The 21,868-nt window shown below is 40.5% G+C and overlaps 3 protein-coding genes across 3 annotated transcripts; all 3 read right to left on the bottom strand.

Moving 5' to 3' along the window:
• Window positions 1-4,683: 4,683 nt before the first annotated feature.
• LOC113129370 (transmembrane protein 275-like) lies at window positions 4,684-5,822 on the bottom strand. The gene has a single exon (XM_026305320.1). The coding sequence runs from the start codon at window positions 5,747-5,749 to the stop codon at window positions 5,156-5,158; it is 594 nt and encodes a 197-aa protein (XP_026161105.1). The 5' UTR covers window positions 5,750-5,822; the 3' UTR covers window positions 4,684-5,155.
• Window positions 5,823-6,793: 971 nt separating this feature from the next.
• Window positions 6,794-13,094, bottom strand: mknk1 (MAPK interacting serine/threonine kinase 1). The gene is made up of 14 exons (XM_026305433.1): window positions 12,971-13,094; window positions 12,370-12,432; window positions 11,821-11,923; window positions 11,623-11,721; window positions 11,416-11,513; window positions 11,138-11,217; window positions 10,977-11,050; window positions 10,758-10,862; window positions 10,610-10,665; window positions 10,407-10,502; window positions 10,103-10,297; window positions 9,499-9,663; window positions 9,314-9,357; window positions 6,794-8,761 (listed from the first exon to the last, which is right to left on the bottom strand). Exons 2-14 carry the CDS (start codon window positions 12,421-12,423, stop codon window positions 8,542-8,544), a joined length of 1,389 nt encoding a protein of 462 aa, XP_026161218.1. The 5' UTR covers window positions 12,424-12,432; window positions 12,971-13,094; the 3' UTR covers window positions 6,794-8,541.
• Window positions 13,095-13,526: 432 nt separating this feature from the next.
• Window positions 13,527-18,688, bottom strand: mob3c (MOB kinase activator 3C). The gene is made up of 4 exons (XM_026304571.2): window positions 18,395-18,688; window positions 16,222-16,833; window positions 14,702-14,904; window positions 13,527-13,891 (listed from the first exon to the last, which is right to left on the bottom strand). Exons 2-4 carry the CDS (start codon window positions 16,637-16,639, stop codon window positions 13,862-13,864), a joined length of 651 nt encoding a protein of 216 aa, XP_026160356.1. The 5' UTR covers window positions 16,640-16,833; window positions 18,395-18,688; the 3' UTR covers window positions 13,527-13,861.
• Between the last annotated feature and the right edge of the window lie 3,180 nt (window positions 18,689-21,868).

The following is a 21,868-nucleotide window of genomic DNA, read 5'->3' as shown; positions in this document are numbered from 1 at the left end:
TCTTAAGACTCAAGGCAGCCTGGAAGCTGTGTGCATACAGCGTGCAAAATTATAAACCTTCTGAAATACAAAAAGGGCTGTGAAAGTGTTCATTGTTTTAGGAATCAGCACCTTCTGCAAAGACGCCATGGTCAAATGGCATATGGTCAAATCTAAAGAAAAAAGAAAGCAAAGACAAAGTGAACGGCAAGACACAAAAACAAAAGTCACTCATCTGCTGTTCTTCATTTCCTTGTGTTAAAGAGGATCACTGTCTGCTGTGGTTTATTTTTAGAACATTTACCATCCTCTTTCCACTGTTCTCTCCTTTTCCTCATCTCTTTTCCCCCCGTTCAACCAAGTCCATTCCCTTTTGTGCCCTTGAGAGTTGCTTTCTTTATTCTGGAGGAGGCCACCTGTCCGCCTGCATATCAAACCCATCCCCGGTGGGCTTCTGTGTTAAATTCCAATGTTAAAACCCATTACCGAGCTATCGGCCTGCTAATAATGCTGTCTAACGACCTCATTTCCCTAAGTGTCAGCTCCGTCATTCACCAGAGGCCCTGTCAGCCTGGCTGCCCGTGTCCGAGGGTCCCAGTTGCTCTACCGCAGCCGTGTGCTCCTCTCTGCCTGTCCTCATCAAAAACAGGATAGAACATTCAATCTGTGAAAATATGTCAAGGCAAAGTGACTGGGGACACAGGGGGTAAGAGACTTTGGAATGAAAGTGCTGGGTATTTCATTTACCATATCCACTCTATTAGTCAGAGCGGCACAGTCAATCAAGGCCCCATTTTGACTCGAGGGGAGTCAGGGGAGAGAGGTGGGATGTGGCAAAATGGCTGACGGTCATGCCGTGGCTATTCCAGCTCAACCGAATGAGTCGGAGGAGTTGGCATGTATAAAATGGATTATTACCATACGGATCCAAAACGTCATCACCTGTCCTTGTTAAACGAGGAGGAGGTGCTGAGCATGTGCAGGGAGAAAAGTGACGAGGGGGGCAAGGTTGAACTGGAGAGGTTATGTGTTAAATGTGTGTGTTCATGCGTGTGTGTGTGTGTGTGTGTGTGTGCTGTCTGCTCACTGTCTCCTCCCAGGTCTCCTACCCTACCTTTCTGTGAAATAATTTGGTAAATATGGAAAGGGGCCCCTAGGCCACATAGGCCCGGCCCCTCTTTAGGAGTGGATAATTGACTCCTTCTCCTCCTAGATAATTCATTGCTTGCATATGCCAGCTAATACATCAGTTGGAAACTGCCCTGGCCTCCGTATCCCCTGACACACACACATAGACACACACACACACAGACACACCACCACAACCCAGAGGAATGAGTGACTGTAGAGAGACTGAGCATAAAAAATGGAGATGACAAATGGGAACACTTCTAGATCTATGAATGAATTATGTCTTCTAAATACCTTGAGCAGAGGCAACTGTCAGCTGGCGTCTATACTAATCTGGGACAAAATATGACCAGCTCTGCATTAAAAAGGAGGGAGCAAGGCTGCTAGAGAATGAGGCGAGAAATGAACGAGCAATCAGTCCATTAAAATGTGGTGTCTGATTCAGCTTTGGTGGACATTTGCACATTTATCATGAGATGGAAATATCCTCCCCCTTTTGTCATTTTAATACGGCCCCTTCCATTGAAATAGATTAGGATTATTCCAACAGGACAGAGATATCATTTGTTTTACAATGGCCGAGTCAGCACTCACAACAGTTATTAGGAATTAGATCGAGCCGGCTGCTGTTTGACGGGACACTTTGCAAACCGAAAAGAAGGATAAAATTAATGGCACTTCGGTTCAAGAGGTTAGATATTAAATGCCTGAGGTGAGACGGAAAAACAAACGGCTGATACAAGACACAGGAACAAGCCATACACAAGCCAAGTCTGTGTACAGGTGTTCAGTGTGTATGAAACACACAGGGTCACTCACCTGGTGATGATTATGTTCACAGAGGAGGTCAAAGACACTGTAACCTTGCTATTGTTCTATCTTTTGCTTAGCAGGAAAAGTAATGTATTACCTGTGGGAAATGCATTTTTCAGGCGCTGGTGTGCAGACGACCTAGCCGTGCTTCAGAGCCACAGGAGGATCACCGCATCCCTTTGAAACGCAGTGAGCTGGAGGCAGGTAGGAGGCCCAAGGACGGTGCAGTGCAGTCAAGCACTGTCAGAGGCTGTGATGCATTTCAGGCCCAAACTCTCTCAATAGGAGAAAGCAGACATCGACATTTCATCTAAAGGAAAATAAGGAAATAAGCATTTTACTTATTTATCAAATTAAAACAAGTTGTATTAAACTCAGCCTATTGCACTGTTGCATATGTGCTGTACAAACCCAGATATAAGGTGAGCAGTGAGCACAGAGAAACTTTCCCTCTTCACACACTTTTTGGACTTTTAATTTATACTTTCTCAGTGATTTTCACTCAGCTGTATCAGGAACAGCAAACTATTAGGATGGTGTCTAATCCAACATTCTTTCAGTAAAACATAATACAGCTCAAGAACCTCCTTCAAAACAGCAACTATAACCTTCACAAAGGATTCACTGCAGGCCTGCATTAGTTTTACTTAGTTGAGAAGAGTGTGAACGTGTTGGGCAAAGTATAATTTTAAATCAAATATTATTCAACACATTATCCAAGGGAGACACTAAATCAAATAAAACTTAGCTACAAGCAAACATGGCTGCACACCCGGTGCAGGAAAGCAGAGTGAATGGAGGTACTGCCCTCTAGTGGCACAATTACAGCACTGAAAACTGTGAAATCCATAATTTAAATGTGCAAATCATCTGGTGAATTGTACTTCTTGATAGTGTATTTTTATTGCTAAGAATGAAATTAAATAGAAGTCACTAATTGCTATATCAAAAATCATCAAGATTTCTAATAAAGATAGATAGTAAAATCACATTTTTTATCTGTCATGCTACTTTTTAAATATATTTCATCTTTTTCACACAGGGCCACAGTGGGAGTGATACCTATTCTACCTCAGAGGATCTTTGATTAGTAGTTGCTAACAGGGGCTACTATCTTCTATCCAAAAGGTGGAGTTAAAAGACTGAATATCAGGGTCCACGGATCTGAATAGTTTTGTCTTTGAATCTAATGATAAAGCGAACAATCCTTTATTAAACTGTGACTCACTTCTTCCAGTTCACTATGTGCTCACTGAACACGCTCCCCTTTCTAATGGGAGCTATTTGCATAAAAGTAATAGCCTCAGCCACAGCCTTTTGTGAACCATTCAGCTCTCACTGATACGTATGTGATTATGAGCCTTCAGCCTCACTATCTGCATTATTAGATTCACAAATCATTATTTTAATGAGTGGGCTGGCATGAAATAAAGATTGCCTTGCAAATTACAGCTATTTTATGTATTCATCAATTATTAAAGACAACAATGGTTTTAGCAGACAACAATCATGTGATTATTAAATTGTAGAGAAACATATATTGCATGATGCTGGTGTGAGACAATAGATTCAAGAAATTACAACATGAACATAAGAGACAAAAATGAGCTCCTTGCTGTACACACACAATATTTATTATGTCTAATCATTACATTCAGTTTTGCTGTGGCATCACTCAGCAACCAGACCTTCTTACTATTATGGTAAAAAAAAAACAAAAAGACACTGAAATGTGGCAAACTAATCCACATCTCTTCTCTAATGGTGGTGTTGTGGTAAGAAGAAACCTTCTGCAGGGTTGCTGTCACTGTATTGAGTTAAAAGTTATTCCTCATAAATGGACTGAATGGTGAAAATGAACAAATGACTTATCAGTTATAAGAGCTGAAGGCCTCAACTTCAAACTTCAATAGATTGTTGTTAGTGTAAAATTGCTCATTTAAAGTAAACTGCACACAGTTAAAGTGAACTCTGTATGAAATTAATTTCACTGTGCCATCTTTCAGAACAGCATGACCTCATTACCTGTTTAGTAAAATGATTTCAGGTTGCCAAGACATGTCATCCTTTATAGAAACACTAGCACTCAGTGGACAACTGCAGACACCCCCACTGCCTGTCTTCAGCCATTCATAAGGTTTGATCTGCACACAAAACAGACTGCAATAACAGCAGGTACTGGCTGCTCTGTTATCTTTTCAGGAGTTGCCTTGTGTGCAGGGATCACACGGTGTCCTGCACTGTTTGTGGACAGCAGATGTATAATGATGAGTAAACAGGACTCTCGCGTTTGCCAGCAGCTGTTGGGTCAGATGCCAAATGATGGGCAACATGGTGGGAAGGAGTTGTTTGCTCTGCGGCTGCTGGCTTTTCTCAGATAATGAGTTAATTATCCTCACTACCATTACATGTTATTCAGCCCAACACATACTCTACCAGATTTTGTCTTTTATGGCTGTGTTTCTGGCATGCCACATATGTTTTGGTTAAACAGAACAGAAGCACACCATATAACTTGGAATCAACAAAAATTTCAGCTTTATTCATTAAATGTATAGGGGTCCCCAGCATGGATTAACAGCTGTGGAAACTGCAATAATGATGGCAGAACAACAAATTCAAACAAATTCACTGAAGGTGAGACACCAATTTGTTCCTGGATATCCATCTTAGCACAGCTCAGCATCACACAATTACTCACTGCAGATGATGCAAGCCTAAAAAAATCAGTTTGTCAAAGTGTGCAAAAAGCTGTGGCTCAGATTTCCTGGGTTTATACAGGAACAACGTTCATGACTCAGACAAACCTTGAAGGACACACTCATCTTCTTTCCCAGTGTACTGTATAAGGTGACAGGCACTAACCACAGTCAATCCGTAGGAGATGAACAGAAGATAATCTGCCTTAACTGGGTGTTTTATACAACAAGAAGTACACAAACAGGCACTTGTATTAAGGTATTGTCCCCTGTTCTGGTTTCTGTCTATTACAAAGCAACATCCTGGAACTAAGCAACAAACATCTAACATCACACTGATTAAACTACCACCAAATTAGGTTTCCCCACAACACCAAGTTCAGACTATGGGTTTAGAGTCTGCTGGCCATTTATATTGTGTGCAGTTATTTAATATACATGCCTGTCAGTCTGATCAATCATCATCCAGTTCCACGCTTTGAAAAGTAAAACAATAAATACTTAAACAGCCTGGCTGCAGAGGAATGACCATGCTATGTGGAGGAATCGCTGTGAGCAGGGAGCATGGACGTGCTCTGCTTGCAGTCAGAGGTCAAGATGGAGTTATCTCCAGTGACAGCCATGTCAGACATCTCAGAAATGTGAAGCTCACTGCTTCCATCCTGACAGCCAGACGGGACAGCACTTCCCCCTTGGCTGGAGCTGGACTTGTGAGAGGAGCTGGGGGAGTTGGTGGGACTGAGCTGAACAGCCGTAGTGTCTTGCAGCGTGTGCTCACTTGTCTCCATTTCAAATGCTGCTGTCCCCATCCGCATCAGCCCCCACTTCTCATTTCCTTGAGCCTTCCGGGGCGTGTGGGCTGGAGGTCTCCTGCTGACCACACAGCAGGCTGTGAAGAAAGCCAAGGCAATCAATAAAAGAAGCGGCCCGATGATGATGGGGGGATTGCCAGTGGAGATGAAGGTGCCAAAGGCGAAAGCGCCCACCAGGGTGATGTTGATGCCAGCCAGCATGATGCACAGGCCGCAGGCGCAGCATAGGGCTGGGGACGGCATGCTCTGGTGTCGCAGGGCGGGCTGCTTGGAGACTTCTTTGGGAGCTGCTGATGTTTTTTCAGGTAGCACCATGTCTACCGGAGAACTTGGGGACACCCAGAGAAGCTGAAGATCAGATTCTCTGACTGTTCACTAAACTCATCACCTCAGAGAGAGAAATGAAGGTGAAATGGCTGAGGAAGAGAAAATGTAATGTAACGTAGAAAATAAATCAGTTACAACTAAGAGAACAGTAAAAATAACATAAACCATTTTAACACAGTACCACTAAAAGTGTAATGATTCTGGTAAAAATATAAAAATTCACTCTAAAATCATAAAATCACATCTTCCTCATTGCTGGCCATGCTGCCAGACTTGCACAGAAAATTTTCAGAGGAAAAAAAAAAAGAGACCAATCATGCAGCAACATTTTTATGTTCTGTGTCACCTACCTTAAATTAGACGCATAATCCAGTTCAGTGTTTTGTTTTCATCACATTGTACAGGAGTCGTGGGGTGGAGCTGATTTCTCCCTCCAGCTGATGAACACCAGAGTGAATTGCTGCTGCTCACTCACCACAGGTTATAATGAAGATGGACCAGTGGGGGGCGAGATAGAGCTCTTTGAATTAATGGGTCCAATCAAATCAGGCCTAGGAAGTGATTAAGTTTGTGGAACAAATCTACATTAGATAAAATCAGCGTAAATATAACATGGATACAGGTTGGGTGGTGTTACTGACATCACTGCTGCGTTTATTTAAAAAATTATAATAAAATGTATTTGTTGTTAAGAAACCTGGGCTTTTTAGGATCTTAAAAATTATTCAGGTTATCAGCAGCCAGATACTGTATATACATTCTTCTCTTCTCCTCTCGGTTTCTTTTTACAGAAATCTTAACAAGGACACATCTGTCAGAGTGGTACTATCTCATCAGTGTGTGGGCAGGTTGTCACACCCTCTTCTTGTCCCTTCATCATCCTCTCAGCATTAATCAAATACAAAACAAGCCAAAACAAGCGAATGGCAGCTTTAGAATTAAGCCACAGTTGCTCATAACCCGTGAACAAGAGCTAGAATTTAAATAAGTAATAAAATCTTTGAGTTATAGCACACAGATTAAACAAAAGGGTGCAAAAGATTTTTTTTATTGAGAACACAGCACACCCATAAAAATATGTTCTATGCATAGGACCTCATCAGAGCTTTAACAAATTTCAGTGGGGCTTCCTAATTGCATACCAATTACTGTATCTCATTTGATGCTATTACAAGTTGACAGGAGGAAACAAAACGTCCTTTAATCCTTCATAACAGAAGGGAGAGGACTTTAACACAGCAAATGGTTGTTTCCGAATGTGTGTATTCACTCTGAGCAAATCTCCGTCAACTCCCACTAGCCCATGAAGGCCCTTAGTTGCTATAGGGATGGGGTGTCCATGGCAACAATGTGAAATCAGGGAACGTGTTGCTTAGCAGGCAACACAAAGTTAACAGGGTTGAGGAAAAGAGAAGTGACATACCATCGCCACTGTGACCCTATTGAAACACGCTGGGTCTTCAATAAATAAAAAACATTAAAATAATCCTTTAAAAAAGGTTTAAAATCATAAAAAAAAATCCAAAAAAAAAAAATCAGCAACTTACTGGACCCAAGTACATTGAGGGGAGAGAAGTATTTGATGATTAGTGCACCATTCTTTCCAAAAATACAAAACAAATACACATATACTTGTATAAAAAAATAAAATCTCTTCAACCTCAGTGTGTAATCTGCTATCTCACATCAACTACCCCCAAACACCATTAAAGTCTCATTTGTCACATACAACCTCAAAGAAATGCAATTCCCACATTGCAGGTCATTCAGACTGAAATACTTCAAGAAATCAATAACAATAGAAAAATCTTTTTGATGGCAGTGTTCTGTTTACACTGTACAAAACACTATAGCCTGAGGTAATGTAGGGACTCCAATGAGGATAAGAAGTTGTTAAAGACCCCTTAAAGATAATGACCAGGTGTTACTGTGGGTGTCGTATTCACACATTGAAACATTGTGATATGATATTCTCAGTTTCAGGTAAACTAAAGTGAATACTGTTCCTCAGTGAAACAGGCAGCTTGTGTTGAGGTGAAAGCTACGTGAAAGTACAAAACAACTTTCTCAAAGGACTACTTTAACGTATTTGTCCCTTTACTGTGAGCACTCCCTAGACTCTTTAAGACTGGACAAAAATGACTTAGGCTTATAAATGTAGGCAAAAAGGAGAAAATGCCCTAGCCTCCTGTCAATGTCATCCAGTTTGATCATTCAAACCACATACACCCACACATCAAACCACATAAACACACACGTTTAAGAAAACAAACATCCCTTTCCACCAGTCACTGAAAACCATTAAGTACCATTTAAATAAAAATATTGAGCTAATTCACAGAACACTGCATTAGCACAGCACCAGCTGCATATCTGTGATGGATCTACGTTATGCTACGCTAATAATAATATGCAGCCACTAGATATTTATTAAACCCCATTTTGGGGTTCTCATAAACAAAATTTTGAAGACTACATGTGAATTCCTAAAACCAAAATCTATTTTTAAAATCAACAGTCCTTTAAAACTCAGGCAGCTTAAAAGGGCTCCTGGAAAAATCTCAGGAGTTTTCACTATGTTCTCATTTATGAGGTTGTATCGAAGGATTACCTGTCCCCTTGGTGCTAAGATTACTGGCCATGGCAAAGAGGTTTAATACTGCAAACAGTCAGTTGGTTCTAACACTGTATGGCTGATCCTACAAATCTCCCTGTCAAAACAAAAACACACAAGGAGCAGGCAGAAGCTAGAACAGGTCAGAGAACAGGACGAGGGGGTTTTAGGCAGCAAGGTCATCTGAAGCAGGTGCGAAGTCTGTGGAGCGCAGAGCACTGGTCTGCGCCCGTCTGCGGGCCAGTCTGGAGTTGGAAGGTGGAGAAAGCCTCATGGAGCAAATGATGGCTCCAACATCTTCCCGCTGCTCGTCGTGTTGGGACAGTTGCCGGTTAAAGGCGATGGCTTCTGCTGCAAACTGGGTCAGGTCTTTGGTGCTGCTGTTCCTGGAAGAACAGAGCAGATAGAGGAGGGTGTGACAGATGACTGTTTGTAACTTACCCGTACATCTACACATTCCCTGCATTTTCTCATTCACTCAAACGTCTTTACAGCGAACACATCCATGAGTTTCTATGTCAGGTGCAATGGTATTATCAGGTTATTTCCTCAACTGTTCTGTTTTGCTTCTTGAGTGACTAGCTGTGTGCCCCAGTGGAAGCTGACTCACACTAAAGGATGTGGCTGTGCCAATCCAGCAGTACACTGCAATCTAAGCACCATGAATGAGTGTGTGTTGTGCTGTCTGTAAACCAACCAACCACAGCGCATTGATGTTCCTTAACATTTTGGTCACTGTATTTGGTGAAGGCTAAATGTGTTTGACCACAACACAGTTCACCTGACTGCACTCTACAACCTACACCACCAGAGCCAATAAGCTAATCTGTCAAAAAACTGCATTCAGTCTCCGTGTATAGTTGTTCCAACTGTGCTTAAAGCAGGACATAAAACTTCATAAATACATCTGATTTGACTTTCTGTGTGGTCAGTCATACCTCTGTAAAACATGAGGAGTTGGAAGACCTCTCTCTGGAGCGTTCTGTGGGAAAAAGGGAATAAATTCTTTAAAATCACACCTTTAGATAAATAAAATTATACTAGATGAATTACAGGGGTCTAGGTAGTGTCAGACAGGATTAGAGTACAAAGCTACTCCATGCACATATGTACTGATACCCACCCCCTGAACCCATGGGTGTTTGAGGACCTGAGCAGCACTGAGGCGCAACGTGGCATCCCGAACCAGCAGTTTGGATATGAGATCCTTGGCCCCCTCTGTGATGTGAGCCCAGTCCCTTTCTGGAAACTCATACTTGCCCTGCTGGATGCTCTCAAACAGATGGCTCTGAGGAGAGAATGTTGCAGAATATCTTCTGATAATGTTCAGCTGTCAGCATATTTGTAGTGGAGCAGAGCGTAAACATTGAGCTAAAGTGAGAGTGCTTTCAGCAGAATGCTTTTTTATCTAAAACATACACCAGCCACTATTTTTGGATGACATGTAATGATGACTGCGTCTGATGCTTCTCCTGAACCCAGAAATAATGCAGACACACACAGACTCAGATGATGACCAGCCAACAACAGAGAATTATTCATAAACAAAACAGTTGAAAGAACACTCACATTAGAAAGTACACTGGCATTAGATTTGACCAAAGTAATAAGCACATGTACTATTATTACAGACTGATCACAACAGTCTGACTAGAACATTATTTATAATTGATGCATTATCCTGGCAGTAATTATACCATATGGATACCATGTAACTGCAACCATACCTGGCACGTTCTACAGGTTTCCCCACGGTCCCAGCCACAGTCAGTGCCACAGTGGCCTGTGAAAGGGGGGCTGCCACTCAGCAGGATGTAGAGGATGACCCCGAGGCTCCAGAGGTCACAGCGCTTGTCATAGAAGGAGGCCTCATCAGTGAACACCTCCACTACTTCTGGAGCCATGTACTCTGCTGAGCCACACTAAAAGAGGAAAAAATTATAAAATAAACACAGAGAAGGAGTTCAGTGCCATCCATTAGATTTATTTTGTTTGCGAATATGTGCTATGAATTCAAATCTAGAAAGTTACTGGTGTGGTAAGCTCTGGAGTTGTTATGGGTGTGCAGGCACTGCTGAGCTTCACTCCACTTCCCAAATCAAAATCACAGATTTTTACTGGAGACACCTGGGTTAAAAGATGGAAGCAAAACATATTTTTATGCTATTATATTCGAAACCTTTAATAACATATAATTCCTTCTGAAAGCTTCCTCTCTTTTAATAGCCACTTACCCGATCAGGGTATTCACAAAGGATGTTCTCCAGCTTTAGGTCTCTATGGGCAATGCCTGCAGAAATGCACATTTTCACCATGACAAAATAAAAGAATTCCAGTTATTCTATTCGAACAGGCAGGACAGCTGTTAGGATGTCTTCCTACCTTTAGTGTGTAGGAAGTCAAGTGCTTGGGCAATGTCCCTGACCACCTTACTGGCCTCCAGTTCATTAAAGTGTTTTCGGTTCTGGATATGTGTAAGAATGGAGCCTTAAGAAAGAGGAGAGAATCATGTGTAGCAACCAGTGAGTGTTGACAGTGAGTCATTGAAAAGAGCTAATTGTTATAGATACTATAACTGAATAGTCATTGATTAATAATTACCGCCACGCAGCTTTTCGAAGACCAAATAAAAGCAGGAGCTGTCTTCAAAGAACTGGATCAATTCCAGAATATTCCTGGATGAAGATATTTCCATCTGATTACAATCATGTTTATTGTGTTGTTCATAGTTTGTTAAAAAGTTTCAGACTAAACGTACTGACTTGTTTCCTTGACACTGGTAGAGTGTCTCCACTTCTCGAAAGACTCTGCTGCGACTGTGCCCCGCACTCTTTTCAATGATCTTTGTAAACCAAAACAGACAGAGCACTTTTAGTTGCCTGAGTAAGAAGAAAACACTTCACGATGTTAAATCTGCCAAGGTGGCTTTTAATTTTTACTTCTTTATTTTTATGTTTTAGTACAACAATAAACTAGCATGCATCATCAGCTAATCTGTTGCATACAGTTTAAAAAAAAACTGCTTAATATCTTCACTCACCTTCACAGCAAACTCCTGTCCATTCTGCAGGCTTATGCATCCCTGAACTTTAGCATATGCTCCTTGACCAAGCACTTCATCTGTGAGCTTGTAGAGGTCTGAAAAAATAAATGAAGCTGCAGCAGGTGTTTGCCAAGGAGTGAATAATCATAATCATTTTTCTTTTTTCCCCCCATTAACGTCAAACAGAAGTACATATTTTATTACCATCAATACTGCCACAGGAGCTGTCTGTTGCTCTTGTTCGTTTCTTCTTCTTTCTTTTAGCCACATCTGGGATGTTCACTGGCTGGCTTTTCTCAGTCTCTGAAGCCGCACAAAAGAATCCATATATAAGCAAATTTGTTAAAATAGTACAGACTTGGCCAGTGGATTATGGTGTCCTGAATCATAAAACTATTATACCTGATGGGCCGTTTGAACGGCGCTGCTTGTCCTCTGAAGCAATCACATTCTCCTGAATTGCCCCACAGCTCTGTCCTACTTGACCTAAAACCAGGGAGTTACCCTGTAACAGAAGGAGGCCACATGGGAACAGGAGGGAGGGGGCGGTGAGAGTAAGCAGAAAGGTCAGCATTAGAAGGAAATACATAATCCTACCACATTATTTATAGTGTTTAAGTGAAACAAAAATGAAGTGTCCTATTTTACAGTCTCCTGCAGACTTACACATACCCACTGATACTAAATGGTCATATGCCTATTATTACAACCTTACCGACTAACTTCCCTTTAGGCACACTGCCACAAGAGTGGCCCAATGAGAATACAGGAAACACCATGACAGGCCTCATCTCAAACAGGGTATTACCAGAAGCATCCAGTGACAGTGCATGACTCATGGAGGGTGATGAAACAGAGGTTTAACCCTAACAGCATATGCTCTGCTTGATAATATCTAACTAACACTGCAGGTTTCAGGAAGTTACAGGCTTTGAAATCATCAGCTCGTACCTGGAGAGGGTGCTGGAAGGCCTGCAGCTCAGTCGTCATTGTGTGCCTCACCATATCTGCCAACTGAGAGCACATCACAAACACTCAGTCTGGAACAGACATTGGCTGCAGAAACATGTATATACATGAACATGTCTGTTCTAAATGGTGTTAAGTACCAGAGCTATGAAAACCACACAGCTCTCGACAAGCCCGAGGCCATTTGACGTTTCTATAGGAAGGTCCCTCCTCCTTTCACTCTTTAGCGCCATAGTCTGTGAATAACTTTAGCCTCCTAAAGAAAAAGCATTTGGCTGCTCTCTAGCGTCATATCAGCTGAAAACGCTAACTTATTTAGCAAACTGCTGTCGACCCTATGAAACAGACTAACCAGTCACAAATCTACAAAAGACAGCAATGTATAAAAGATTCAAATGAGCAGATTTAACGTTATCTTGGTGTGTACCCTGCTGTCTATACAATCCGACGTCGTGTTATTGTCGTTAGCGCCTGCGAGCTAGCAAGAGCCCTTCGTTAGCTTGTCCTACCTATTGACGTCCATTCGCTGGTTTGGATTCAGTCGCATTAAAGCGCAAATCTAAATGTAATAATCGCGTCTAACCTGGAGTCTGTGTCCAAACCAGTCAAAGCCCCACTCTCACAGCTGATGTAAGCATCCATTGCTAGCTGACATCCATCAGTCCAACCAGCCAGTGACGCACAGGGCGGGAAAAAGCAGACAACAGACATTTGTCCCGCCTCTTTCTGGACGCCTCCTTCTACCATTGGTCAAGAATGAGGACATCACCGCTACGTCACTATGCCTGACTTCCGACCACGCCCCAAACCACGTTGAGAGGGTTTTAGAGGTTTGGAAGATCAACACTGCCCTGAAGTACGATAAGGCGGTGTTCATGAACTATTTCATCATTATTATGTTTGAGTTTATAGTGTCTACATTTGTCTGGTGCCGTCTGTCTGTGCTTATATTGGTTTTGGCCTGAAACTAAAATTATTATTCAGCCCATCTAACAGATCAGACCAAACCTTTAAAATAAATATGTGAGATAAATGAATAAACAGCCAAATAAATATATAAGTACACGCATGTATTGCTGTTGTTATATTGTTTTTTAAACCAATGGTTTACTGTTCCCTAAAATGAGTTTAAACTCAAGAAACATATAAAACTTTAATTCATACACATAAGACTCAATATTTTTTATCAAAAGTCAAATATAAACACAAACATAGAATAAACTAAAATAAAGTATGAGTACAGAATACCTAGTTTTATAAACCAGCATAAAGTGTACAATGATTTCATTACAGCACAGTGAAGGTACAATGCCACCATCCAAAGAACTGCGGTAAGTTATTGAAATTTCCCAGTTATGCTTAGAAAAGCACTCATATAGTTTCATTTAAAACTGTTCTTTAAGTGTTTTTGAAGCTGGTGTTTTCTCACAGGGCTCAGATAACTTGTAAACTCCTTTTCTCCATGTGGTCTTGTTTAATTGCATATCTTCTCTGTCATCTCTTTCTGTGGAAAGCAAACAGAGAAGATGTTTAACATCACATTCATGTCTTATAAAGAGATGAATTATTATTATGCAGTGCTCTTTCAAAATGAAAAACAAAGACAAAAAAGATGATTTGCCCTGGGTACTGGAGGTAAGACAATAAACAGGGTCTGTTTACAAGCTGTATCATTCCTATGATCTTGACATGAATGTTTAATTCTCTTTTTCACTTTGCTAGGGGAGTCACACAGCTCAGGCTCCATGATGACAATAACTGAACCTTTTTATTGACACTGGGAGCATTAGTCCCCATCTGCTCATATGTCATGGAGGTCTCTTTGTTACACTAAAAAATCAACAACTATACAAACTCTACCTCATTGCGTGACTGCAAATTCTGTAATGTGGGCTGCTTCTTTAAGCCAAACCAATCTTTACAAAGCAGTTTACAAGTTTCCTTCATGATGTAATATTTGGAGGGAAAGTAAATGCTGATTTCATCTCAGATGGGAAATTATTATCTTAGGATGAGCACAGTCCATGTGTTGTATGCCTACAATAGGGCTGTGTGATCATGTAGTTTGTGCAGCGTCAATAGACACAAATGTTGCTGTTTTGTTTGCAGTAAAGACCAGCAGTAAAGACACACTTGCAAACTAAACCACAATGAGCATACACCACAACAAGTTTATAGATGGAAGGATGGCTGATATTTTCTGCCAGACTGAAGTTAACAGTCATGGGAGTGATACTGACAATGCTCCCATTAGAAACTCCACTTTCCTACTCTATTACTGCCCCCTCATATCTGAGGTCGCCAATCATCTCACCAGAGGCTCCAGTTCAGAGTGATCGATGAGGTTGAACTCCGAGATGAAGAAGTAGTAGTGCTTGTAGCAAGTATTGATGTGGGCCTCTGCTCCCATGCTGCAGATACTGTCAAAGTGGTGGATGTAAACATGCACAAACACCCTGAAGAGACGGCTCAGGATCTTCTTGCACACCTGCTGGAAGTTCTTGGGGAAAGGTACACCTAATGTAAAGAGGGGATGTGAGTGTTATGGAAATTAAAAGACCCCCACCCCCAAAAGTTTTTGATTAGATCTGACACAAAAATATTACTTTCTACTATTGCCTTATTTAACAGATGTAATTCTCATTTTTCTGTAAACTATATATATATTAATATATATATATATATATATATATATATATATATATATATATATATATATATATATATATATATATATATATATATATATATATATTTGGCATCATCATTTATCATCAAGCCAATTAATAAAACCTATAAGCAGACATCCATCCATCCTTTATTTATACCAACTTATTCCTAACCAGGGTCACAGGGACCTGCTGGAGCCTATCCCAGCTCTCTTTGGGTGAAAGGCAGGGGTCCACCCTGGACAGGTCCCCAGTCCATCACAGGGCCACACAGAGACAAAAAACCTCACACACTCACACTCACTCCTATGGGCAATTTAGAGTCACCAATCAACCTGACATACATGTTTTTGGACTGTGGAGTAAACCCATGCAAGCATGGGCAGGCAACAGTGGTAACAGTGCTAACCACTAAGCCACTGTGCTGCCCTATAAGCAGACATGAAAAACAAAAGGTAGAATCTACCACATAACACTCAAAAACATATATAAACACAAATGTTTCAGTTGCAATGCTTTGTGTTGTTGGGGTTAACACTAAGAGCAAAGTCACTGTTTTCTCAGTAATAAAAAAACATACCAAACAATTCCTTTAAGTTCTTCAGTCTATGCAGACAGCACATTCATGCTCTATTCATTTTGCAGCCAAAATAAGGAAATACCCTGGATAAATCTCTCAGAAGGTCTAACAGACACAACCAGTTCACCACTATGGGAAATGCAAAGTTCACAAATCACCTGACCTGCATGTGCATGGGCCAGAAACCAGAGCTTCTAAAGGAAAATCACAAAGAGAGCCCTAAATTAGTTCTGATATGGGACCCTTTTGGTGTCAGTGCTAAATACTGAGCCAGCCCTGAGCTCACTCCTCCATGACATTCTCACCTCTAAAAAATGTTGACTGTCAAATCAGGTGGTGAGATAAAATAACAATGTCGCCTGTCCAATCTCCTCTAAATGTCAGCCTTATTGTTTAATTAACCTCTGCTTGAACCTTATCATCCCATTAGGGATCTTAATGAAGGAGAACAGCATTGCACTCCAGGATGACACTTCAGCACTGAATGCAGCACATCAGTGCTGGCAGCACTCAGTCACATATTAAATGATTAAATGACCCACTCAGTAATGATCTGACACCTTCATTTGTAGACTCCTCACACACCTACTCTGGTGGGGAAGATGTCCTCATTATTGATGAGTGACTCTATCCAGTCCATCATCAGGTTCATGTACTTGAGAGCTGGCAACTTGGTGGGTTTCTTGTAGTCTTCACCATCCTGCCACCTGTACTCGTACCTCAGCCCCCCAGACATGATGGGGCACGTACGTTCCGTGCAGTACTCGCTCACTGTGCCATAGATCAAGTTGATCCTGTTAAAGAAATCCACCACATGAACAGCAATCCAGTCATTGATATTCTCTCCCTCTGGCAGCTGCACCACTTTCCTCAGGTCCAGGCCAGATTTGAGTGAGGCCTGGGCCTTCTTGTAGAGTTCAAACCGCTGGGTGCCAGGCTCAAACCGCTTCCTTGGCCTGAAAGTTTTGTCTTTGCTGAACACTTGTCCAAGACACAACGCCATTGATTCAGTTGTTTGCCCCAAGATAAGGGGACAATGAGCTCTCCGGAATAATAATTAGTTTTTAGTTTGATAAAGTGTGACCTTCCTGAGAGAGGGAACCAGGCTGGTTTCAGCTCTGAAATCAGGTCAGAGGGGGTCAGTGTCTCTCCTGCAAAGATTGCAGCAAGCTCTTGATTTCAGATGGAGGGATGTTGCTGTCAAACACAAGAACAAGAGAAGTCAGAGGTTTATTCCTTGCAAGTCAATTTACTGCTTTAGGCAAGTATGACAACAAAAATCGCAAACAAAAACTGCATATGAGCTATAGCTACAAAACCATACAAATATGTATCACTGTCACACTGTTTAAAAAAGGATTTCACAAAAACAAAATGCTAATGGTTCCATGGTTAGTAGTTTTGAAGAATTAGGTCTTTAAAAGGACTCAAGGCCAAAACACTGTGCTGAAAACAGTATGACTTCATTTCAAATGTGCATTTATTGCATCCACTGCTCAGTGTGACCAAAATGAGCTTATCACAAGAGTTTCAGTAACATCCGTTGATAAAAATAGCAACAGTCTCAACTGACTGTGGCAAAATTCAGGCCTCCTGATGAAAAATACAGCCAGCCCCCCCTAAATTAATCTTGGGATATGAAACACATCCAGTAGGTTACTGACAGATAGCTAATAACTATCTAGCAGATAACATGCACTTACTAGAAGCAGAATCTCACTGAGAGTTTAAACAATCCAATGTCTAAATTGTTAAAATAATAACAAAATGAACATTTGCATTTGAATATAAACTGAGTAGGTCATTATGGGAAAACAGAGCATAGTTCATCACATCTGAGTTATATTGGCAACACTCCATTGAACTGTGTGTTTCCATTCAGCACTCTGTAGGGATAAAACATATGTTGCTTCCCCAGATTTCACGCTGTAGTCACATTCAAGTGACTGTGGTTGCAACATGATTCTATATCCGCATTTGTGTCCTGAGTCCCATTTTGAACTGCAGGGCTCAACATTTCCTGTGGTTGCTTCTCTGTGAATCAAATTAGCAGAAGTTTCTGTCTGTGCGTTTCCAATCAGCTGTTTGTTGTGAACTGTGGTTGAACGAGCAACTCATTTCAGAATACTCACAATCCACAGATGCTTCATGTGTCTGTTAACCTGATAGTTTTGCTGGGGTTTGTTCACCCTCAGGAGTGATTTGAAATCCAAAGAGGATTTGATATATGAGAATGGTGCTTTTATTTTCCACGAGCTTTCATAGTCTGCCTGATTTCAGTTTAAAACTCACCACTAGGGGACCATGAATACGTGGTCATGAGATAGCTCTAAATGCACCCATAACAAATGGGATTCTCGTGGTTACATTGCTTCATTCACTCCCCATATTCAAGGAAACACAGTTTTAGCCCAAAATGAAACTTGGATATTTTGTACCTCTTGACGCTGATGACTGTGACAGCATGTGGGAGTGTGGAAGTTTTATATGAGGTACTTTTGTTACTATGAATTTTGATCATTTTATGTCTCTGTGCATGTCTCAACAGCCTCAGCATGTCTGATCAGATAATGAGGTTGGCAGCCCTTCATGCATATTTGTATGGTTTACATGAGATTTGCTTCTGACACTGCAAACAAATGAGATTCCTGGCACAAAAAAGAGAAAAATGCAGTTGGAGTAACCAGAAACAAAGGAAGAATGGGAGAGAGATCCAAAACAAAAGATTACAGAATGGAAAAAGCTGTCTGCACTGTACCTGGCGGAAATCCTAGAGTGAGCGTCTGACGCTTTGACTTTGAACTCCCTGTGGAGATCAGCTCCAGATGACCAGTCCTCACTGGTTCCACTGGTTCCACTCCCTCCCTGCTGGCCACTAACAGACCGAGATGCTCCAACTTCACTCAGCAGCACAGACAACACAGTAAAGAGAGAAAAAGTTGTTTGGCTTTTCTTCCTGTGTATGATGTCATATCCTTACTTTGTCTGTGCTCTGCTGTTGCTGTCTATGTGTGTGTGTGTGTGTGTGTGTGTGTGTATGCAGGACCTATAAATTGAAAGAGACGAAGGGCTGGAAAAGGTCTTTCTAAACCCCCTCTCAGCCTTCCCACTTTTCCATTTTATTAATTTTTTTTTTCTGTTTCTTCTTATCCTGTCGGAAGAACGACCAGCCCACTTTTTTCCTAAAAGCCCAACCCTCTGGTAAAGGTCCTGAGAAAACAACCCCTCCTCTTAAGCCACTTTCAAGAAAGAAGAAGCAGAACGATCCCACAAATATTTCTGGATGTTTGGCAGTCGTGCCGCTCTTTTTTTTCTCAGTAACATATCATTTAAATTCTTGGCCTTTTAAAGATACTGTCATTGAACTCAGAGGTTACCCTTAAATAGAAAATTGTGCTACTCACCAAAAATGCTCTGCACAACATAGAAAAGAATTTGGTTTTTAAATCATGAACAAACAAGGCGTGCTTGACTCAGTTGGTCTGTTTTCCCAGTGCCCTTGGGGGCTGAGTCTTCTTAAGCTAGCCGCCATGACTGTTGCCTTTGTGCTGAAAGTAAATAGTTGCTGCTAAAATGCAGATGGTGTCTGTTTCTCTACTGTTTGATGAAACACAACCTGCAAAAGAAATGATATGATTCCCTCAGGTATGAGAGGGATTAATGTGTAGCATTTAAAATGAGGTCTCATTTACAAATTCAGTTAAGTTCTAGTGTGCAATAGGATCACACACATTGTGTCCTAAAATAAAAAGCAACTGTAGACTGTTTATAAATGGACAATAGTTACGTTTTTAATTATCATAATTAATTGATAATGAATTAATAATGCTTAAATTGAAGAATTGTGAATCCACACCATTTCACACTCAGTTTATATACATGGCACGATGAAATACATATGGAATCAAAGTCTAAATACATTTAACAGAACTTGAAAATATTGAATGGAGGTCTAAAACCTGGCATCATTAAGGGGCATGCGCCATCTTGTGTTTTCAATGTGTATTGTTTGTTTGACTGCTCATGTGCCTACATGGAGGTCACATGAGTCAGTCAGCAAGGAATTTAGTCAGTATTGATTAATTCATAATAATTAACACAATGATAAGTGCCAGTGCCACCCAATGTAATACTGTAAACCTCAATCAATATCCTATTACTGATGAAGAAATTGATTTACTGTTTATTTAGTGACTTTTACTATCCATGTGTGTGTGTGTGTGTGTGTGTGTGTGTGTGTGTGTGTGTGTGTGTGTGTGTGTGTGTGTTTGTGTATGCCATATAACATACTGGATTTCACATTAATTGCACTGTGAATTTTTTATTTTATTTTACTTACTTTTTTCATCATTTTCTGAAACTTCAGAAGTAATTCTGTATTCTAGTAATCCAGTGTGTCCACTTGGGGTCACCATTACTGTGCTTATGAGTGCTGTTTTATGATGCTGCTGTATCTCTGCTGAGGGTTATCACTGAGTTATCTGTAAAACCCTTTCATCAGCAACAACTTGGCACTGACATCATAGAAAAATAGTTTTTGAGTCAATTGTTGTTAATGGTTTTAGTGGAATGCTGACTAAATACACAACAATTTGGTGTAAAATATTTGTATATAATACAGACTGTTAGCAGGGGTCTACTTCGACGTGTACATTCTTGTATGGGCAAACGATACCCCAATACTTACTAGTATCCGACTTTATGTAACCTGCTTTCAAAAATTTCCAGAAACTCATTTATGACACACAGGAAACGTGCTTGACAGATTAGTCCTGTCGCTGCCCTATGCTCTAGTTTTGCTTTTAGTGTTTCTGTCATCACCCAGAAATGTGACACTAGAGGAAGTGGAACCAGTCCGGCCTTTTTTACACCACACCATCAATCAACATAGCAGTCTGTGATTATGTAGTAAAACCATTCTACCTGTCAATCCCATATTCTACACAGACAGATTCTACAATTTTAGATTTTTTTTAAATGAAATATTATTATATTAGATATTTATTATTTAAGTATTTAGTTTGCTATCATGTGATAATCAAACATCTTCCTGTCAGTTAGAAGAAGGAAAAGTTTTAGTGTATTTCTGTCTTATCTGTACTTGTCACCAGGTGAAACGAGCTATAACTCCACTTAAAGCAGCAGTTACAGATCATTGTGCAGACAGAGACGGTGTCTAGCAGGTTGTTGTACAACATCGCTGTAGGCCCACTACATTCTCTCTCTAATCTCTATGTAATCATTAGAGGTGAAGCTCACCACCAGGGCAGCATGAGACCATAGTGTCCATTCACCACACTTTCACAGACTGTTGGTGCTTGATTGCTTTAATAATCAGCATTAGATGCTTTTTCTCATTGAAAATGATCTAAATTAAGTCATACCTAAGCTGCAGTGTAGTTTACACAGTGAAGATTATCTATGTAAAACATCTTACTGCTGTTGACAACAAACATACTGATCATTGTCTTTACTGTGGAAAAAAAAAAAACAATATCAGCGTTATGTAAATCATGTCACTTTGTACTTTTTGTCTACTGGAGTGTAAAAACTGCTCAAAAGAACAAGTGGTAGACACCTCAGGTGTACTTCTTCTAGTTATTGTGTTGCTACTCAATATTATAGCCATGTTTTTGATATGATAGATTCATATCTTCATAGATTGAAGAACCTTTATTTGTCCCACAGTGGGGAAATTCCAAATGTTACAGCAGCATATAGAAATAGACAAAAGGAAAATTAGTATACTTAAATAAAATAACAGTAAACGTATTTACAAGTTATAGCTATACAATAAGACTATAGTAAATAAAATAATAACAACATAATGAAAAATTTAGAAAATATAATTTAACTACTTCTATTGCTTTTTGTAATGTCATGTGACATATACTGTATTTGGACTTCGGCCTATTTGTGGTTTTTACATCTGAGACCAAAATGGAAATAACTCTTAGACTTTAACCTTGACCTTTTTATTTAAAGGCCTCCCTCTCACGTTATTCCAATAACACCACCTTGTGACCACATACAATTGTCTGTGTGTTCGTGTGACCTTGAGTGTTAATCATCTGTGTGTGTTTAGACAGAGGTAGACTCTTTAACACCTCCATTGTTCTGAGCAGGCACCACTTCCCAAATAACAGAGAAACCTGCCGTTTGATTTTCGCCCAGCAATGGCTGGTATTTGATACAGTGGGTTGGTTACGTCCATATTAGGCGACCAATTCAC

This window comes from Mastacembelus armatus, chromosome 4, assembly GCF_900324485.2.
Source record: "Mastacembelus armatus chromosome 4, fMasArm1.2, whole genome shotgun sequence".
Classification (NCBI taxonomy): domain Eukaryota; kingdom Metazoa; phylum Chordata; class Actinopteri; order Synbranchiformes; family Mastacembelidae; genus Mastacembelus; species Mastacembelus armatus.
This window is presented reverse-complemented; position numbering and strand designations above follow the sequence as displayed.